This window comes from Somniosus microcephalus, chromosome 4, assembly GCF_052327205.1.
Source record: "Somniosus microcephalus isolate GS21.2 chromosome 4, FLI_Smic_1.0, whole genome shotgun sequence".
Taxonomy (NCBI): Eukaryota; Metazoa; Chordata; class Chondrichthyes; order Squaliformes; family Somniosidae; genus Somniosus; species Somniosus microcephalus.
Genome location: NC_140990.1, coordinates 268,085,188 through 268,101,045, shown reverse-complemented (window position 1 = coordinate 268,101,045; position 15,858 = coordinate 268,085,188). Strand labels below are relative to the sequence as shown.

General features: G+C 43.1%; 1 protein-coding gene across 14 annotated transcripts in view; it reads left to right on the top strand.

Annotated features, from left to right (window-relative positions):
* LOC147120445 (RNA-binding motif, single-stranded-interacting protein 1-like) overlaps nucleotides 1-7,889 on the top strand; it is a 661,270-nt gene extending 653,381 nt beyond the window's left edge. For all 14 annotated transcript variants that reach the window (XM_085986392.1, XM_085986391.1, XM_085986393.1 and 11 more), the window contains 2 exons: nucleotides 1,310-1,397; nucleotides 5,292-7,889. In XM_085986392.1, the coding sequence (XP_085842518.1) occupies nucleotides 1,310-1,390 (81 nt within the window). In that variant the 3' untranslated portion in view covers nucleotides 1,391-1,397; nucleotides 5,292-7,889. The remainder of the gene's footprint in view (nucleotides 1-1,309; nucleotides 1,398-5,291) is intronic.
* The last annotated feature ends 7,969 nt before the right edge of the window (nucleotides 7,890-15,858 follow it).

Here is a 15,858-nt window from a genome sequence, read left to right as displayed (position 1 = left end):
CAAATCACTATTTCTACACTCATTAGAAGTCAGTAGAAATATTTTCAAGTAGGGAGATGTAACTATTGTAATCTAAATAAAGTATTGTCAACGCTTTCAACGCATAAATTGAAATATATATATAGGCCTGTATTTTCCGATGCCTATGGGTGTGTACGAGGTGTGTACACACCCGTAGGGATATTGGAAATGCCGGTTTCAGGCATGCGCAGCTTGAATCTTGACAGATCCTCTGCCTGCCCTGGAGAAGGGCCTCTGCGGGCGGAGAGTTCCGCTTTCTGCAGAACCTCCGCCCGCTGAAATCACTTAAAAATCTTACGCCTGGTAAAAACAGACGTAAGGCCTGCTTTTACCAGCATGAGTTTAAAAAAGTGGAAAAAAAAATTTCACTCATTTATAATTTAAAAATACTTTAATAAAAGGTAAGTTTATTTTTAGCCCCATAAAAAACTTTAATTCTTTTTTTCAAAAAATTAAATTTTTGTTTAAAATATTTAATTTAATGTAATTTTAACTCATTTTAAAAATGTGATGATTTTTTAAAATTGTATTTAATGTTTTAGTGTCTTTTTTCAGTGATCCCCATTCATACTTTTGACAGGTCTATCTGTCAACAGTATGAAGGGGGATTCCCTTCTTTCATTGGCTCGCCTGGCCCACGTTATCCCAGGGACTCTTGCGAACGGCATGCGCCCCTGGGATACGTGGGCCCTGCGCATTTCGACTGTGGAGAGGCCCAGGAACGGAAATGGCCGCACCTCGGGAGCCCTCAGGTAAGGGCGTAGATTTTTTCCTGATGGGAGGCATCCGCACGCAGGAAGCCTCCTATCGGAAATTACAAGCCATATAATATCGCCATTGAATATGCAATAATAGGGCTTCTTGTATAGGAAAGGTGATTCTGATTTTTAGGTTAAATATGTATGTACATAATTATATTTTAATGTACAATAGATATTGTATTATGATTAATACTTCACAATTAATGTTTGTTACATTCATGTCTCAACTTAATAGCTGATGAAAATGGCAGACATGTTTGACACACTTGCACAGAGTCTGCCCATTTAAAAAAGCGTGTTTTACAGAATAGTATAATTTGAAAACTATCCTGTCTGTATTGCCTTTCTGGTATTATCTCAGCAGTAAAATGATCACATGTCTGTATTAATGCAGTTAGATGTTAATAAATACTGGCTATTAATCTATAATTGTGAGAAGCTGCAAGTGACTTCATGCGGACACACGACTGCAGTTAAGTTCTTATGATTTCAGCATGTACCTTATTGATTGTATTTCATCATCACAGGAGCCCAGTGGTCAGCAGCAGCAAGTTTCTGTGGAGACATCAACTGAACACTCTCCCTACTCCTATCAGCAAAGCAAGTAATTCTCAGGTAGCTATTAATTACTGCATGTGTTGATGATTTATTTATAGCTGCATTATCCCTTTGGTGAAGATTTTTAGGTCAAATTGACAAAAATGACAGCCACCAGCTGTCTATGCACTAAAGCTATTTTATCATCATAAATAGAGACTTTAAGTAGCACTTTCATAATGTGTTCAGTTACTGGAATGACAGAAAAGATAATATGTAAAATGTTTATGAATGCATTTATTTATGGCACATCAGTCTCACTGGTCTTCTGTGAAATAGGATCTGAATGACCAGATGTGTGCAGCAGTGTACCATGCACGTACAGCTTGGTTTAATGAAAGTAGTTCAATCAGTTATTTACATTCCTGTGCATTTCTATTCTTTTACTTTTATTACTATAAAAATTACAATTTGACATTTAGCTAAAAATAAGATGCCTATTTTTGTATAATGTTAGACCATTTTATAACCTGGACATTTTTATTAGGTTTGATCTATTTCACTGTATTGTGTTGTGTACCTTACTAATGATTACATTTCAGTAATCAGGGCACAACATTTCTCCTTCACCTTCAGGTTTCTTGTGCACCACAAGCCTGATTCTCCTAGATGACATTCCTACAGGGTGCCTGTGTTTTTACATGTTCTTTCACAAGTGCAAAATCATACTCTTGTGATAGTCACATGACCTGCCCACCAACGCTAAGCACAAAATCCCTGAAAATCATACCATGTTAGCTTGCTACACACATCAACTGCCATAGCCACAGAATAACTGTGTTGCTGCTCATAATAGAAGTCAGTGTTGTACATACTGGGTACCATTCCCTGGGTGCCGGTAGCTCTTCAGTACCATGCCCAAAGAAAGAAAGACTTGCATTTATATAGCGCCTTTCACGACCACCAGATATCTCAAAGTGCTTTACAGTCAATGAAGTACTTTTAAAGTGGAGTCGCTATTGTAACGTGGGAAATGCAGCAGCCAATTTGTGCACAGCAGGGTCCCACAAACAGCAATGTGATAATGACCAGATAATCTGTGTTTGTTGTTAGTTGAGGGATAAACATTGGCCAGGACACCGAGGATAACTCCCCTACTGTTCTTCGAAATAGTGCCATGGGATCTTTTACATCCACCTGACAGAGCAGATGGGGCCTCGGTTTAACGTCTCATCCGAAAGACGGCACCTCCGACAGTGCAGCACTCCCTCAGTACTGCACTGGAGTGTCAGCCTAGCTTTATGTGCTCAAGTTCCTGGAGTGGGACTTGAACCCACAACCTTCTGACTCAGAGGCAAGTGGGCTACCAACTGAGACACAGCTGCCAAGTGGCCATTTGTCATGTGGGCCTGGACAATTAATTGCTATTGTATTATGGGTAGCAACACAGTTGAGTCCCTCAACTGACTTCCACACATGCACATATTTCAGCAGTTGGACCTTAGCCTGATTTTTTTTTTCCTCCCAGACCTGGAAACACTTAGGCTCATTGTAGCAGTCCCATGTCCACTTCAATCAAGATTAGTTAATTTAATGCAGACCAAAAATCAAAGCTGGGACTTTCCTGGTTTACATGGCTCAGTACCATTACTTAATGAGAAGCAATCAGCATTTTAAGTTTTTTGCATCTATAACCAACCCACTTCCTGCTCCCTCGACCCTATTCCCACTAAACTGCTGACCAACCAACTTCTCTACCTGGCTCCCATGTTAGCTGATATTGTTAATGGTTCTCTCTCCTCAGGTACTGTCCCCCTCTCCTTCAAATCTGCCTTCATCACTCCTCTCCCCAAAAAATTCCCTTGACCCCTTCGTCCTTGCAAACTACAGCCCCATCTCTAAACCTCCCTTTACTCTCCAAAGTCCTTGAAAGTGTTGACACCTCCCAATCCATGCCCATCTTTCCTGGAACTCCATGTTTGAATCCCTCCAATCAGGTTTCCACCCCTGCCACAGTACCGAAACGGCTCTTATCAAAGTCACAAATTACATCCTCTGTGACTGTGACAAAGGTAAGCTATCCCTCCTCGTCCTTCTCGACCTGTCTGCAGCCTTTGTCACGGTTGACCACACCATCCTCCTCCAATAACCTCTCCACGTCGTCCAGCTGGATGGGACTGCACTCGCCGGGTTCCATTCTAATCTGTCTACTCGTAACCAGAGAATCACCTACAAAAATCTTCCCCTTCCTGCTCCCACACCATTACCTCTGGTATCCCTCAAGGATCTATCCTTGGTCCCCTCCTATTTCTCATCTACATGCTGCCCCTCGGCGACATCATCCGAAAACGCAGCATCAGTTTCCGCATGTACGCTGACGACACCCTGTTCTACCTCACCACCACCTCTCTCGACCTCTCCACTGTCTCTAAATTGTCAGACTGCTTGTCTGACATCCAGTGCTGGATGAGCAGAAATTTCATCCAACTAAATATTGGGAAGATCTATGCCATTGTCTTTGATCCCCACAACAAACTCCATCCCCTAGCCACCGACTTCATCCTTCTCCTGTCTGAGGCTGAACCAGACTGATCGCAACCTTGATATCATATTTGACCCTGAAATGAGCTTCCGACCACATATCCGCGCCATCAGTAAGACTGCCTATTTCCACCTCCGGAACATCGCCCAACTCCGCCCCTGCCTCAGCTCATCTGCTGCTGAAACCCTCGTCCATGCCTTTGTTACCTGGCTGGACTCTCACATTCTACCCTACGTAAACTTGAGGTCATCCAAAATTCTGCTGCCCGTATCTTAACTCGCACCAAGTCCTGTTCACCCATCACCCCTGTGCTCACTGACCTAAATTAGCTCCTGGTTAAGCAACGCCTCGATTTCAAAATTCTCATCCTTGTTTTCAAATCCCTCCATGGCCTCGCCCTTCCCCATCTCTAATCTCCTCCAGCCCCGCAACGCTCCGAGATATCTGTGCTCCTCTAATTCTGGCCTCTTGAGCATCCCCGATTTTAATCGCTCAACCATTGGTGGCCATGCCTTCAGCTGCCAAGGTCCTAAGCTCTAGAATTCCCTCCTTCAACCTCTTTACCTCTCTTTCCTCCTTTAAGACGCTCCTTAAAACCTACCTCTTCTACTCTTATGTGGCCTGGTGTCAAATTTTGTTTTATAACACTCCTGTGAAGCGCCTTGGGATGTTTTACAAGTTGTTGTTGAAGTGTGATGTCTGCATGTGTTGGACATATATTGGTAGAAACTGGTTATGCCCAATTTTCGGGCACTTAACCAACAGTACGCAGAGAGCACGTGCTCCAAATGGGAGGCCTTGAGGCTCAACTGAAATTGAGCTTCAGGCCTCATTTGCTTAATTTGGATGAGCCTTTGGTATCTGGATATAATTCCTGTCCAAACTTGATGGAACAAAGGTCTCTCTCTCTGCTGGCTGTAAAGCTGTTCCGTGACTTGAATTTGTATCGTCTCAATGAGGCCACAATTGCAGAAGGGGAATGTTCAGCCATGGCTGAGCGGTTGCACTCTCAGCTCTGAGTAATAAAGCCATGGGTTCAAGCCCCACTCCAGCATATGATCACATATTCTGGGCAGATAATATTGCTGGAGTGCTGCATTGTTGGAGGTCACTCATCTCATCGATGTTTGTCGGACCTTGCTGTGCGCATTTTGGCTACTGCGGTTGCCTATATTACAAAAGTAATTAATTGGCTGTGAGGCGCTTTGAGATATCCCTAAGGATGTGAAAGGTGCTATATAAAATGCAAGTTTTTCTTTCTGCCTTCACTCAGCATAAGTCTGCATTTTCTTTTGTCCACTCTGGTAAGTGGACCAGCCCAAAAAAAGGAGTTAATTCGGAAAGAAAAAAAAAATTTTTTTGACAGATGAGCACCACAAATGAAAATGTCCTCATTAGTAAAAGTTGTCTTCCTCCTTTTTCTATTTCAGATGTGCAATGATGGCCCCTTCCCCACTTAGCGGAGAACATTCAAGGACTGAAACAATCATGGCTTCTGATCTAATATGCTTTAACAATTGTCAACCTTTTGCACAGGTTCTGAAAAAAATATTTGTAATAAAATCAACTGAAACAAACTATTTTGGTATAAGTTCTGTGAAGTACATATAAATGCTTACATTCATCAAGGGGTAAATAAACCTCTGGGAAATAAGTTTATTTTGGTAAGGAAAGAAAGCTTATTTTTAAGAATTTGTCTCAAACAGTAACATAAATATTCTAAATGCACAGATTGACAGAGTGAAATTTATTATTCAAGGTGCATGGCAGATTAGTCTTCGTAGACTAATGACTTGCGTTATGATTTATGTTACTTCTTCTGTATTATATACTAAGAATTTTTCTGAAGTTTCAAATTAGACCAGATATCTTCCACTGATGTACTACGCTTGCTGTGTGAGTGTTGTTGTTGTGAAGTGTTACATTTTTACAGAGTCTTTTTGTTAGATGTCTACTTTATTAGAGGTAGAGTGATGTGATCTAGATTTTCTTTTTTCCTCAAACTACAATTTGCCTTAAACCTCTTGTTTCAGTAGCTGTTTGAAGCATTTTAAAGACCTCTATAAAATATAGTGCTGTGACCATACAAAATGGGTCAGCAATGCCTTGTAAATCAGCATTAATAGACTTTTATAGAATTGATAGTCCTAATTTGACTGGTTGTGGATCACACCTTTTTAATGTATTGTAGATGTTTTTAATAATTTTCATTGTTCTTAGATAAGTAATAATTGAAGTAGAAATTTTAGGAGGAAAAGGCGTGTGTGGGGTGAAACACATTTTATGAGTTTGATGAAATTTTAACAGAAAGAAGGTGTTTTTAAGGTGGTTGGGTTGTAAATTCGTCTGATAATAGAAATGAGTTAGGAATTCTATATAGTGAAAATGAAAAAATCTTTCGGCTTTTTTCAAAATAAATTGATGTTGTAGTCTTAGAGTAGATAAAAGGGGTAGGAGGGTGGGCCTGTCATGACAGAATGTTTTTTTCCTCTGCTTTAGCAGGTTTTAAAAGAATTGCTAAAGCTTAGATGATTTATGATTGCTCACAAGGTAGCAAGCAAATGAGTTGCTATTACAGCAAAAAAAGATGAAAGCTAAACCAGTTTTGCTCTTTGAAAATAAACTGAGAGATTGGCATAACTTTGAATGGGTACTAGCTCTCTGTTAGGTATATAAAAAAAGACTTGGCACTTTTAAAAGTTAATATTACCAAAGAATTATGAGCTAGCAACTAGTCAAATGGAAAAAAAAGTTTTCTCTCAGCCTAGAATTTCTTCTGTACTCTTTTTACTTTATTTTGTGCCGGACCAGTTTGCGATTAGATGTGCCTTTTTACATGCATTTGCATTTTTTTTTAAATGTAGGGACACAAAGAAGCATGAAGGAAGGTTTTGATCTAAGCAGTGCCACACTTTATATAATTTTCATTACCATCATTATCATCTTCACTACAAGTGCTAGAGTAATAAGAACGATTTTGAAGCTATGAAATCACTGATAACTATTTGGCGCTTTATCTGATAGAATCAGCTTTATTTCACATCAAGCCAATAAAGCTCACCTCATTTATTCATGACTTTGTATTTAAAAATAAATGAAATAGGTCGTCTTCCAAGAGACTGTGCATTTGTCTGGTCAGCTGTTTGATCAGTTATCTACCTCAAGGTTGTGTTTTCTGTTGTACTGGGTCAGGTTGCTGGGCCTGCCTGCCTCAATAGACCAAATCACTCTAGCTCAGGAGCTAGGGCTAAACAAGTTATGTTTTCATGTGTTTAGTTATTTTTTCAGAATTATTGTAATATGTCAATGTATTCTTGTCATCAGGAAATTTCATAGTTTCAAAATATTTGCTGCTTAGGAGATTTTTTTTTAAATAGTGTTTGTTAGATTCTCAACACATGCATCTTTTATAAAGCAAAACAGTTGTGGTATTACTTAATCAGTACTCCCTAGAATATTTCTGCTGTGTCAAAGTCCAGGCAAATTGCAGCGTTACCATGTACTTGGATGATTGCCAGAATCAGAGCTACAGACAAATATTGGATTGTTATGTATTCAAGACTGAAATCGGAGAGGTCTATATAACTGTATGGAATTGGCTGCTGTTAATATCTGAACTAAGTGCCATACTTGTTATCTGGATAAGATTTGGAAAAAATAACCTCTGTACATAAAGAAATGATCAGTTACCTAAAACATCACATTGTAGACAGCCATTAAATTATAAAGAAACTTAATTTATGAAGAAAGACCTTTTGTACAGATTGTTTGAAAAAGATTTTCATAGAGATGTCTATATGATCAAGAGAGTTAATTTTTTATTTTTGTTTTACTCGTGCCACAAACTTGCCAGTGGTAACTTATTTGTCCGGTTCCAAATGACTCATTCTGTAGTTTTGTTTCCTAAGATGTGTTGTTTAAGCCAAGAAAACATTTTTGAACTGTAAATTAATTTAGATTGTTACCTTAGTATTTCTGTTCATTTTCTTTTGGAAAACTTTTGAATAAAAAAAGACCAAGTGAAAATACTTCATCTTACAGTTGTATTAATCTGATTACTTTTCATTTCTCCTCTTCATGGGCTTTTGATCCAAATAGTGTTCTGCAGAAGTTCTTTCTTGTGTGCATTCTGTGTCATTCTCTTTCCACTTGCTGTGCTATATTGGATACAAGAATCTATTTATGTTTTCCCATATGGTAAGACATTGTCCAGGAAAGTCTGATATGCAGATTTCATTGTAAACACTTAAGTGCATATTCTGAAAGAGAGCAATGAGATTTTGGCACATATGATTAAAGTGGTTTACTATTTTAATAAGAACATAAGAAATAAGAGTAGGCCATACGGCTCCTCGAGCCTGCTCCGCCATTCAATAAGATCATGGCTGAACTTCTACATCAATCCACATTCCCATCCTATCCCCATACCCCTTGATTCCCATAGTGCCCAAAAATCTATCGATCTCAGTTTTAAATATACTCAATGCCTGAGCATCCACAGCCCTCTGGGGTTCCTCCTCCAAACCTGATTCCCCTATTCCCCCTCTCTCTGACCCCATTCTCCTCCTACTGACACCCATTCCCCCTCTCTCTGACCCCATTTCCCTCTTCCTAACCCCCTCTCTCTTACCCCATTTCCTTGACCCCCATTCCCCCAATCTCTCTCTCACCCCCATTCCCCAGTCTCCCCATCCACCGACCCCCATTGCTCCTATCTTCCCCAAGCCCCGAGTCTCCCCCTCCAATTCCATTCTCCAGTCATCCTCTCTTATTCCCGAGATCCTCACTGACTCTCACCGGCCACTCGCACTTCTCACTGATGCACCTTGTCGTACATCATTGCAACAAGATGTGTAGGCTCAGGTAAACGTCTACTTCTTGATGGTTATTTACCCAGCAAAATGACAAATTGACCCTTTCTCCCGCTTTCTAAATTCTCGTTCTACTTGGACCCCTCCCTCTGGCCTCTTACCCTCTCTAGATCTTTTCATTGCGAATTGCCGACGTGACATCGGCTGTCTCCATTTCTCTGCTCCCCTCTCTCACTCCAACCTACCTCCCTCTGAACTTGCAGCACTCCGTTCTCTCCGATCCAACCCTAACATTATCATTAAACCTGCTGATAAGGATGGTGCTGTTGTTTGGCAAACCGACCTCTACCGTGCGGAAGCTGAACGCCAACTCTCCAACACCTCCTCCTACCTCTGCCTGGACCATGACCCCACTAGCAAACATCAAGCCATTGTTTCCAAGACTGTCACTGACCTCATCTCCTCTGGAGATCTTCCCTCCATGGCCGCCAACCTCAGTCCTCCAACCCCACACAGCCCGCTTCTACCTCCTTCCCAAGATCCACAAACAGGACTGCCCTGGTAGACACATCGTTTCAGCCTGTTCTTGACCCACGGAACTTCTCTCTTCCTATCTCGACTCTTTTTTCTCCCCTTGTCCAGTCTCTTCCCACCTACATTCGCGACTCTTCCGACGCCCTCTGTCACTTTAACAGTTTCCTGGCCCCAACTGTCTCCTTTTCACTATGGACGTCCAATCTCTCTACACTTCCATCCCCCACCAGGACAGCCTTAGGGCACTCCATTTCTTCCTTGAACAGAGGCCCAACCAGTCCCCATCCACCAACACACTCCTCCGCGTGGCTGAACTTGTTCTCACATTGAACAACTTCTCTGATTCCACTCACTTCCTCCAAATTAAAGGTGTTGCTATGGGAACCCGCATGGGCCCTGCTATGCCTACCTGTTCGTGGGATATGTGGAACACTCTTTGTTCCAGTCCTACTCAGGTCCCCTCCCTCACCACTTTTTCCAGTACATCGATGACTGTATCGGTGCCGTTTCCTGCTCTCGCCCTGAACTAGATAAGTTCATTCACTTTACTTCCAATTTCCACCCTTCCCTCACCTTCACATGGTCCATCTCCGACTCTTCCCTGCCCTTCCTCGACTTCTCAGTCTCCATTTCTGGCGATCGGCTTCCGACAAACATCCACTACAAACCCACCGACTCCCACAGCTACCTGGACTACACTTCCTCCCACCCTGCTTCCTGTAAGGACTCTTCCATTCTCCCAGTTTCTCCGTCTCCGCCGCGTCTGTTCTGACGATGCCACCTTCCATACCAGTGCTTCCAACATGTCTTCCTTTTTCCTTAACCGAGGATTACCCTCTACTGTGGTTGACACGGCTCTTGACTGTGTCCGTTCCATTTCCTGCACTTCTGTTCTCACCCCTTCCCCTCCCTCCCAGAACCACAATAGGGTTCCCCTTGTCCTCACCTTTCACCCCACCAGCCTCCACATTCAACGGATCATCCTCCGCCATTTCCGCCACCTCCAACGTGATCCCACCACCAAACACATCGTCCCCTCACCTCCCCTTTCAGCATTCTGAAGGGACCGCTCCCTCCGTGACACCCTGGTCCACTCCTCAATCACCCCCAACAGCCCTTCTTCACCTGGCACCTTCCCGTGCAAGCGCAGGAGATGCAACACATGCCCTTTTACCTCCCCACTTCCCACTGTCCAGGGCCCCAAACACCCCTTCCAGGTGAATCAGCGATTTACTTGTACTTCTTGTAATTTAATATACTGTATTCGCTGCTCACGATGCGGTCTCCTCTACATTGGGGAGACCAAACGCAGATTGGGCAACCGCATTGCGGAACACCTCCGTTCAGTCCGTAAGGGTGGCCCTGAGCTTCTGGTCGCCTGTCACTTTAATTCTCCGCTTCACTCCCACTCTGATCTCTCTGTCCTCGGCCTATTACATTGTTCCAATGAAGCTCAACGTAAGCTCGAGGAACAGCACCTCATCTTTCGATTAGGCACTTTACAGCCTTACGGACTCAATATCGAGTTCAACAATTTCAGATAATAATCCCTGCCCCCATTTTTCATGCTGTATGATTTTGCCATTCCCATTTGCAACATTTTCACAGTATGTTCTTTCAATTCCTTCCTCCCCTCCTAACCGCCCCCCCCCAACACCCCACTGTCTCTGCACCTGCTTAATATCTTATATTTCCAGCTTTTTCCAGTTCTGATGAAGGGACCCAGACCTGAAACGTTAACTCTGTTTCTCTCTCCACGGATGCTGCCTGGCCTGCTGAGTATTTCTAGCATTTTCTGTTGTTATGACAAATTGCTTAGGTATGTCCTGTCCACCCTATCAGTCTACTCTCAATCATCAGTAACATAATGGAAGGCGTCATGCTCAGTTTCGATTCCGCTAGGACTACTTGGCTCCAGACGTCATTACAGCCTTGATCCAAACATGGACATGAGCTGAATTCCACAAGTGAGGTGTGAGTGACTGCCCTTAACATCAACTAGCATTTGACTGAGTGTGGCACCAAGGAGCCCTAGTAAAACTGCAGTCAGTGGAGATGGGGGAAAAACTCTCCAGTGGCTGTAGTCATACTTGGTACAAAGAAAGATGGTTGTGGTTGTTGGAGGCCAATCATCTCAGCAGAAGGACATAAGAAATAGGAGCAGGAGTAGGCCATTTGGTCCCTCGAGCCTGCTCCACCATTCAATAAGATCATGGCTGATCTACCTCATCTCCACTTTCCTGCACTATCCCCATATCCCTTGATTCCCTTAATATCCAAAAATCTATTGATCTCTGTCTTGAATATACTCAACAACTGAGCCTCCACAGCCGTCTGGGTAGAGAATTCCAAAGATTCACCACCTGTGTGAAGAAATTTCTGCTCATCTCAGTCCTAAATGGCCGGCCACTTATTCTGAGGCTGTGATCCCTGGTTCTAGACTCCCCAGCCCGGGGAAACATCCTCCCTGCATCTACCCTGTCAAGCCCTGTAAGAATTTTGTATGTTTCAATGAGATCACCTCTCATTCTTCTAAACTCTAGAGAATATAAGCCTTGTCTACTCAATCTCTCCTCATAGGGCAATCCGCCCATCCCAGGAACCAGTCTGGTGAACCTTCATTGCACTCCCTCTATGGCAAGTATATCCTTCTTTAGGTAAGGAGACCAAAACTGTACACAATACTCCAGGTGTGGTTTCACCAGGGCAATATATAATTCCAGTAAGACAGCTTGGGGTAAAAATTGGGTAGCGCCCCCTTTGGGATGCTACTTTCGCTGGGGCGCTAATTTTAGAGTCCTGAAAAGGTTAGCGCCCCGCATCCTTCTTGGGGTGCTGTGAGCCAATATCACAGCGCGACGTGTGGTACATTGCGCCGCGGTACTGCAGGCCTTCCTCCCCTTATTAAAGGGGAGGGGCCTGACGCAGCTCGTTCTGGCGCCCAGCTGGGCCACTAGGGATGAGGAGTGCCGGGCTCATGGGAGAGCAGCCGGTACCTCACGGGGAGGGCTTCACAGGGGCCGGGGACAGCAACCGTGGCAGGTGCTGGCAGGCGGCCAGCAACAAAAATGGCCGCCCGCCACCTCCCCTTTAACTAGCACTGCCCCGGCTGCAGGTCGGCCCCCCATACCCCGGCAGACATAATGTCCGGCAGTAAGTCAGGGTGCACCACCCAATATTACAGCCGGGGCGCTGCGCTGGTGGCGCTAATGGTTAGCACCTCATGCTGAATTTTGCTGAGACATTAGCGGCGCCGTGCCCAGGCACTAATTGATTTGCGCCCTGTTAGCGCTAACAGGAGGCGCAAATCTACCAAATTTAGCCCCCCTTTACTCTTATACTGAAATCCTCTTGCAATAAAGGCCAACATACCATTTGCTTTCCTAATTGCTTGCTGTACCTGCATGTTAACTTTCGTGCACAAGGACACCAACATTTCCCAATCTCCCACCATTTAAAAAATACTCTGCTTTTCTATTTTTCCTACCAAAGTGGATAACTTCACATTTCTCCACATTATATTCCATTTGCCATGTTCTTGCCCACTCACTTAGCCTGTCTATATCCCCTTGAAGCCTCCTTGCATTCTCCTCACAAATATGTATCATCAGCAAACTTGAATAAATTACATTTGGGCCCCTCATTCAAATCATTGGTGTAGATTGTGAACAGCTGAGGCCCAAGCACTGATCCTTGCGGTACCCCACTAGTTACAGCCTGCCAACCCGAAAATTACCCGTTTATTCCTACTCTCTGTTTTCTGTCCGTTAACCAATCCTCAATCCATGCTAGTATATTACCCCCAATCCCATGAGCCCTAATTTTGTTTAGTAACCTCTTGTGTGGCACCTTATCGAATGCCTTCTGAAAATCCAAATACACCACATCCACTGGTTGCCCCTTATCTATTCTGCTAGTTACAGCCTCAAAAAACTCTAACAGATTCGTCAAACATGATTTCCCTTTCATAAAAACAAAAACATAAATCTGTTTTCTCTCTCACTCCTTTCTTAAATAGTGGGGTTACATTTGCTGCCTTCCAATCTGCGGGAACTGTTCCAGAAACTATGGAATTTTGGAAAATAACAACCAATGCATCCACTATCTCTATAGCCACCTCTTTCAAAACCCTAGGATATAGGCCATAAGGTCCAGGGGATTTATTGGCTTTCAGTCCCATTAATTTCTCGAGTCCTTTTTTTTACTAATACTAATTTCTTTCAGTTCCTCATTCTCGCTAGACCCTTGTCTCTCCACTATTTCCGAGAGGTTTTTTGCGTCTTCTTCCGTGAAGACAGACACAAAGTATTTGTTTAATTTCTCTGCTATTTCCTTATTCCCCTTTTATAATTTCTCCTGTCTCAGCCTGTAAGGGACCTACATTTACGTTTGCTAATCTTTTCCTTTTTACATACCTATAGAAGCTTTTACGGTTTGTTTTTATGTCTCTCGCTAGTTTACTCTCATATTCTATTTTCCCTTTCTTTATCAATTTCTTGGTCCTCCTTTGCTCCTCCTTTGCTGAATTCTAAAATCCTCGCAATCCTCAGGCTTCCTACTCTTTTTGGCAACATTATAAGCCTCTTTGATCTAATACTATCTTTAACTTCTTTTAGCCACGGTTGGACCACTTTTCCTGTGGGGTTTTTGTGCCTCAAAGGAATGTTTATTTATTGTAAATTAGGTATTAATTCTTTAAATGCTAGCCATTGCTTGTCTACAGTCATACCTTTTAATGTAGTTTCCCAATCTACCGTAGCCAACTCGCCCCTCATACCTACGTAGTTTGCTTTGTTTAGATTTAAGACCCTAGTTTCGGATTTAACTAAATCACTTTCAAACTCAATATAAAATTCTATCATATTATAGTCACTCTTCCCTAAAGGCCCCTTTACTACAAGTTATGAATTAACCCTTTCTCATTGCACAATACTAGATCTAAAATAGCCTGTTCTCTAGTTGGTTCCTCAACATACTGATCTAGAAAACTATCTTGCATACATTCCATAAATTCGTCCTCCACAGTATTACTGCAAATTTGGTTTGCCCAGTTTATATGTAGATTAAAGTCCCCCATGATTACTGTATTACCCTTATTACATGCGCCTCTAATTTCCTGATTTATACTCTGCGTTACATTGCAACTACTGTTTGGGGGCCTATAAACAACTCCCACCAATGTTTTCTGCCCCTGCTGTATCTTAGCTCCACCCAAACTGATTCCACTTCTTGCAAGAGCTAAGATCCTTTCTCTCTACTGTTTTGATCCCATCCTTTATTTTCGGGGCTACCCCGCCTCCTTTTCCATTTTGCCTATCTCTTCTAAAAGTGAAGTATCCTGGAATATTTAGTTCCCAACCTTGGCCACTTTGCATCCACGTCTCCGTTATGGCTATTAGATCAAACCTGTTAATTTCTAGCTGCACTATTAATTCACCTATTTTGTTGCGAATCTTCACGCATTCAGATGTAGTGCCTTTAGCTTTGACTTATTTCTATTTTTCCCCTGATGTCACCTTAGTCACTGATGCCTTATTACTTTTGTTACTCTCTCTGTTCCTTCCTGACCCACTCTGCATATTTTTACCCAAAACTCTACTCTGCTCAAGCCTTGACATTTCTCTTGCTGCTTTTAAATTTACTCTTTCCTGAATCCTCTCACCCCGCCTTAATTAGTTTAAAGCCCTGTCTACTGCCCTAGTTATTCGATTCGCCAGGACACTGGTCTCAGCCCGGTTTAAGTGGAGCCCATCCCAATGGAACAGCTCCCTCTTTCCCCAGTACTGGTGTCAGTGCCCCATGAACTGAAACCCCTTCCTCCCACACCACTTTTTGAGCCACGCATTTAAACCTCTAATCTGTTTGTCCCTATGCCAATTTGTGTGTGGCTCAGGTAACAATCCAGAGATTATTACTTTTGAAGTTCTGCTTTTTAATTTGGATCCTAGCTCCTCAAACTCCCTCAGCAGAACCTCATTCCTAGTTCTACCTATGTCGTTGGTTCCTACGTGGACCACGACAACTGGATCCTCCCCCTCCCACTCCAAATTCTTCTCCGGCCATGAGGAGATGTCTTTAACCCTGTCACCGGGGAGGCAACACAACTTTCGAAACTCTCAGTCACAGCTGCAGAGAACTGTATCTATCTCCCTGACTATACTGTCCCCTACCACAACTACATTCCCTTTCACTCCCCCCACTTGAATGGCCTCCTGCACCATGGTGCCATGGTCAGCTTGCTCATCCATCCAGCAAGAACCTCATACCTGTTGGACAAGGGCAAAGGCTAAGGCTCCTCCAGCACTGCACCTGCGGTCCACTTAGCTGCCTGAGTTGCAGTCACACCTTCCTGTCCCTGACCACTAACCAGACCTGTACTACTACCTAATCTAAGGGGTGTGACTGCCTCCTGGATCAAAGTGTCCAGGTAACTCTCCCCATCCCTGATGCCTGCAATGTCTGCACCTCACACTCTAGTTCAAAAAGTTCCTCAAGATACAGGCACTTACTGCAAACGTGGTTGTCCGGGATCACAATGCTCTCCACAAACTCCCACAGGCTGCAGTTGCGACACACCGCCTGCACTGCCATCCCTATATGACCTTGTTTTATTTAATTTAATTTAATTTAATTTGTATTTAGGTAACTTAGT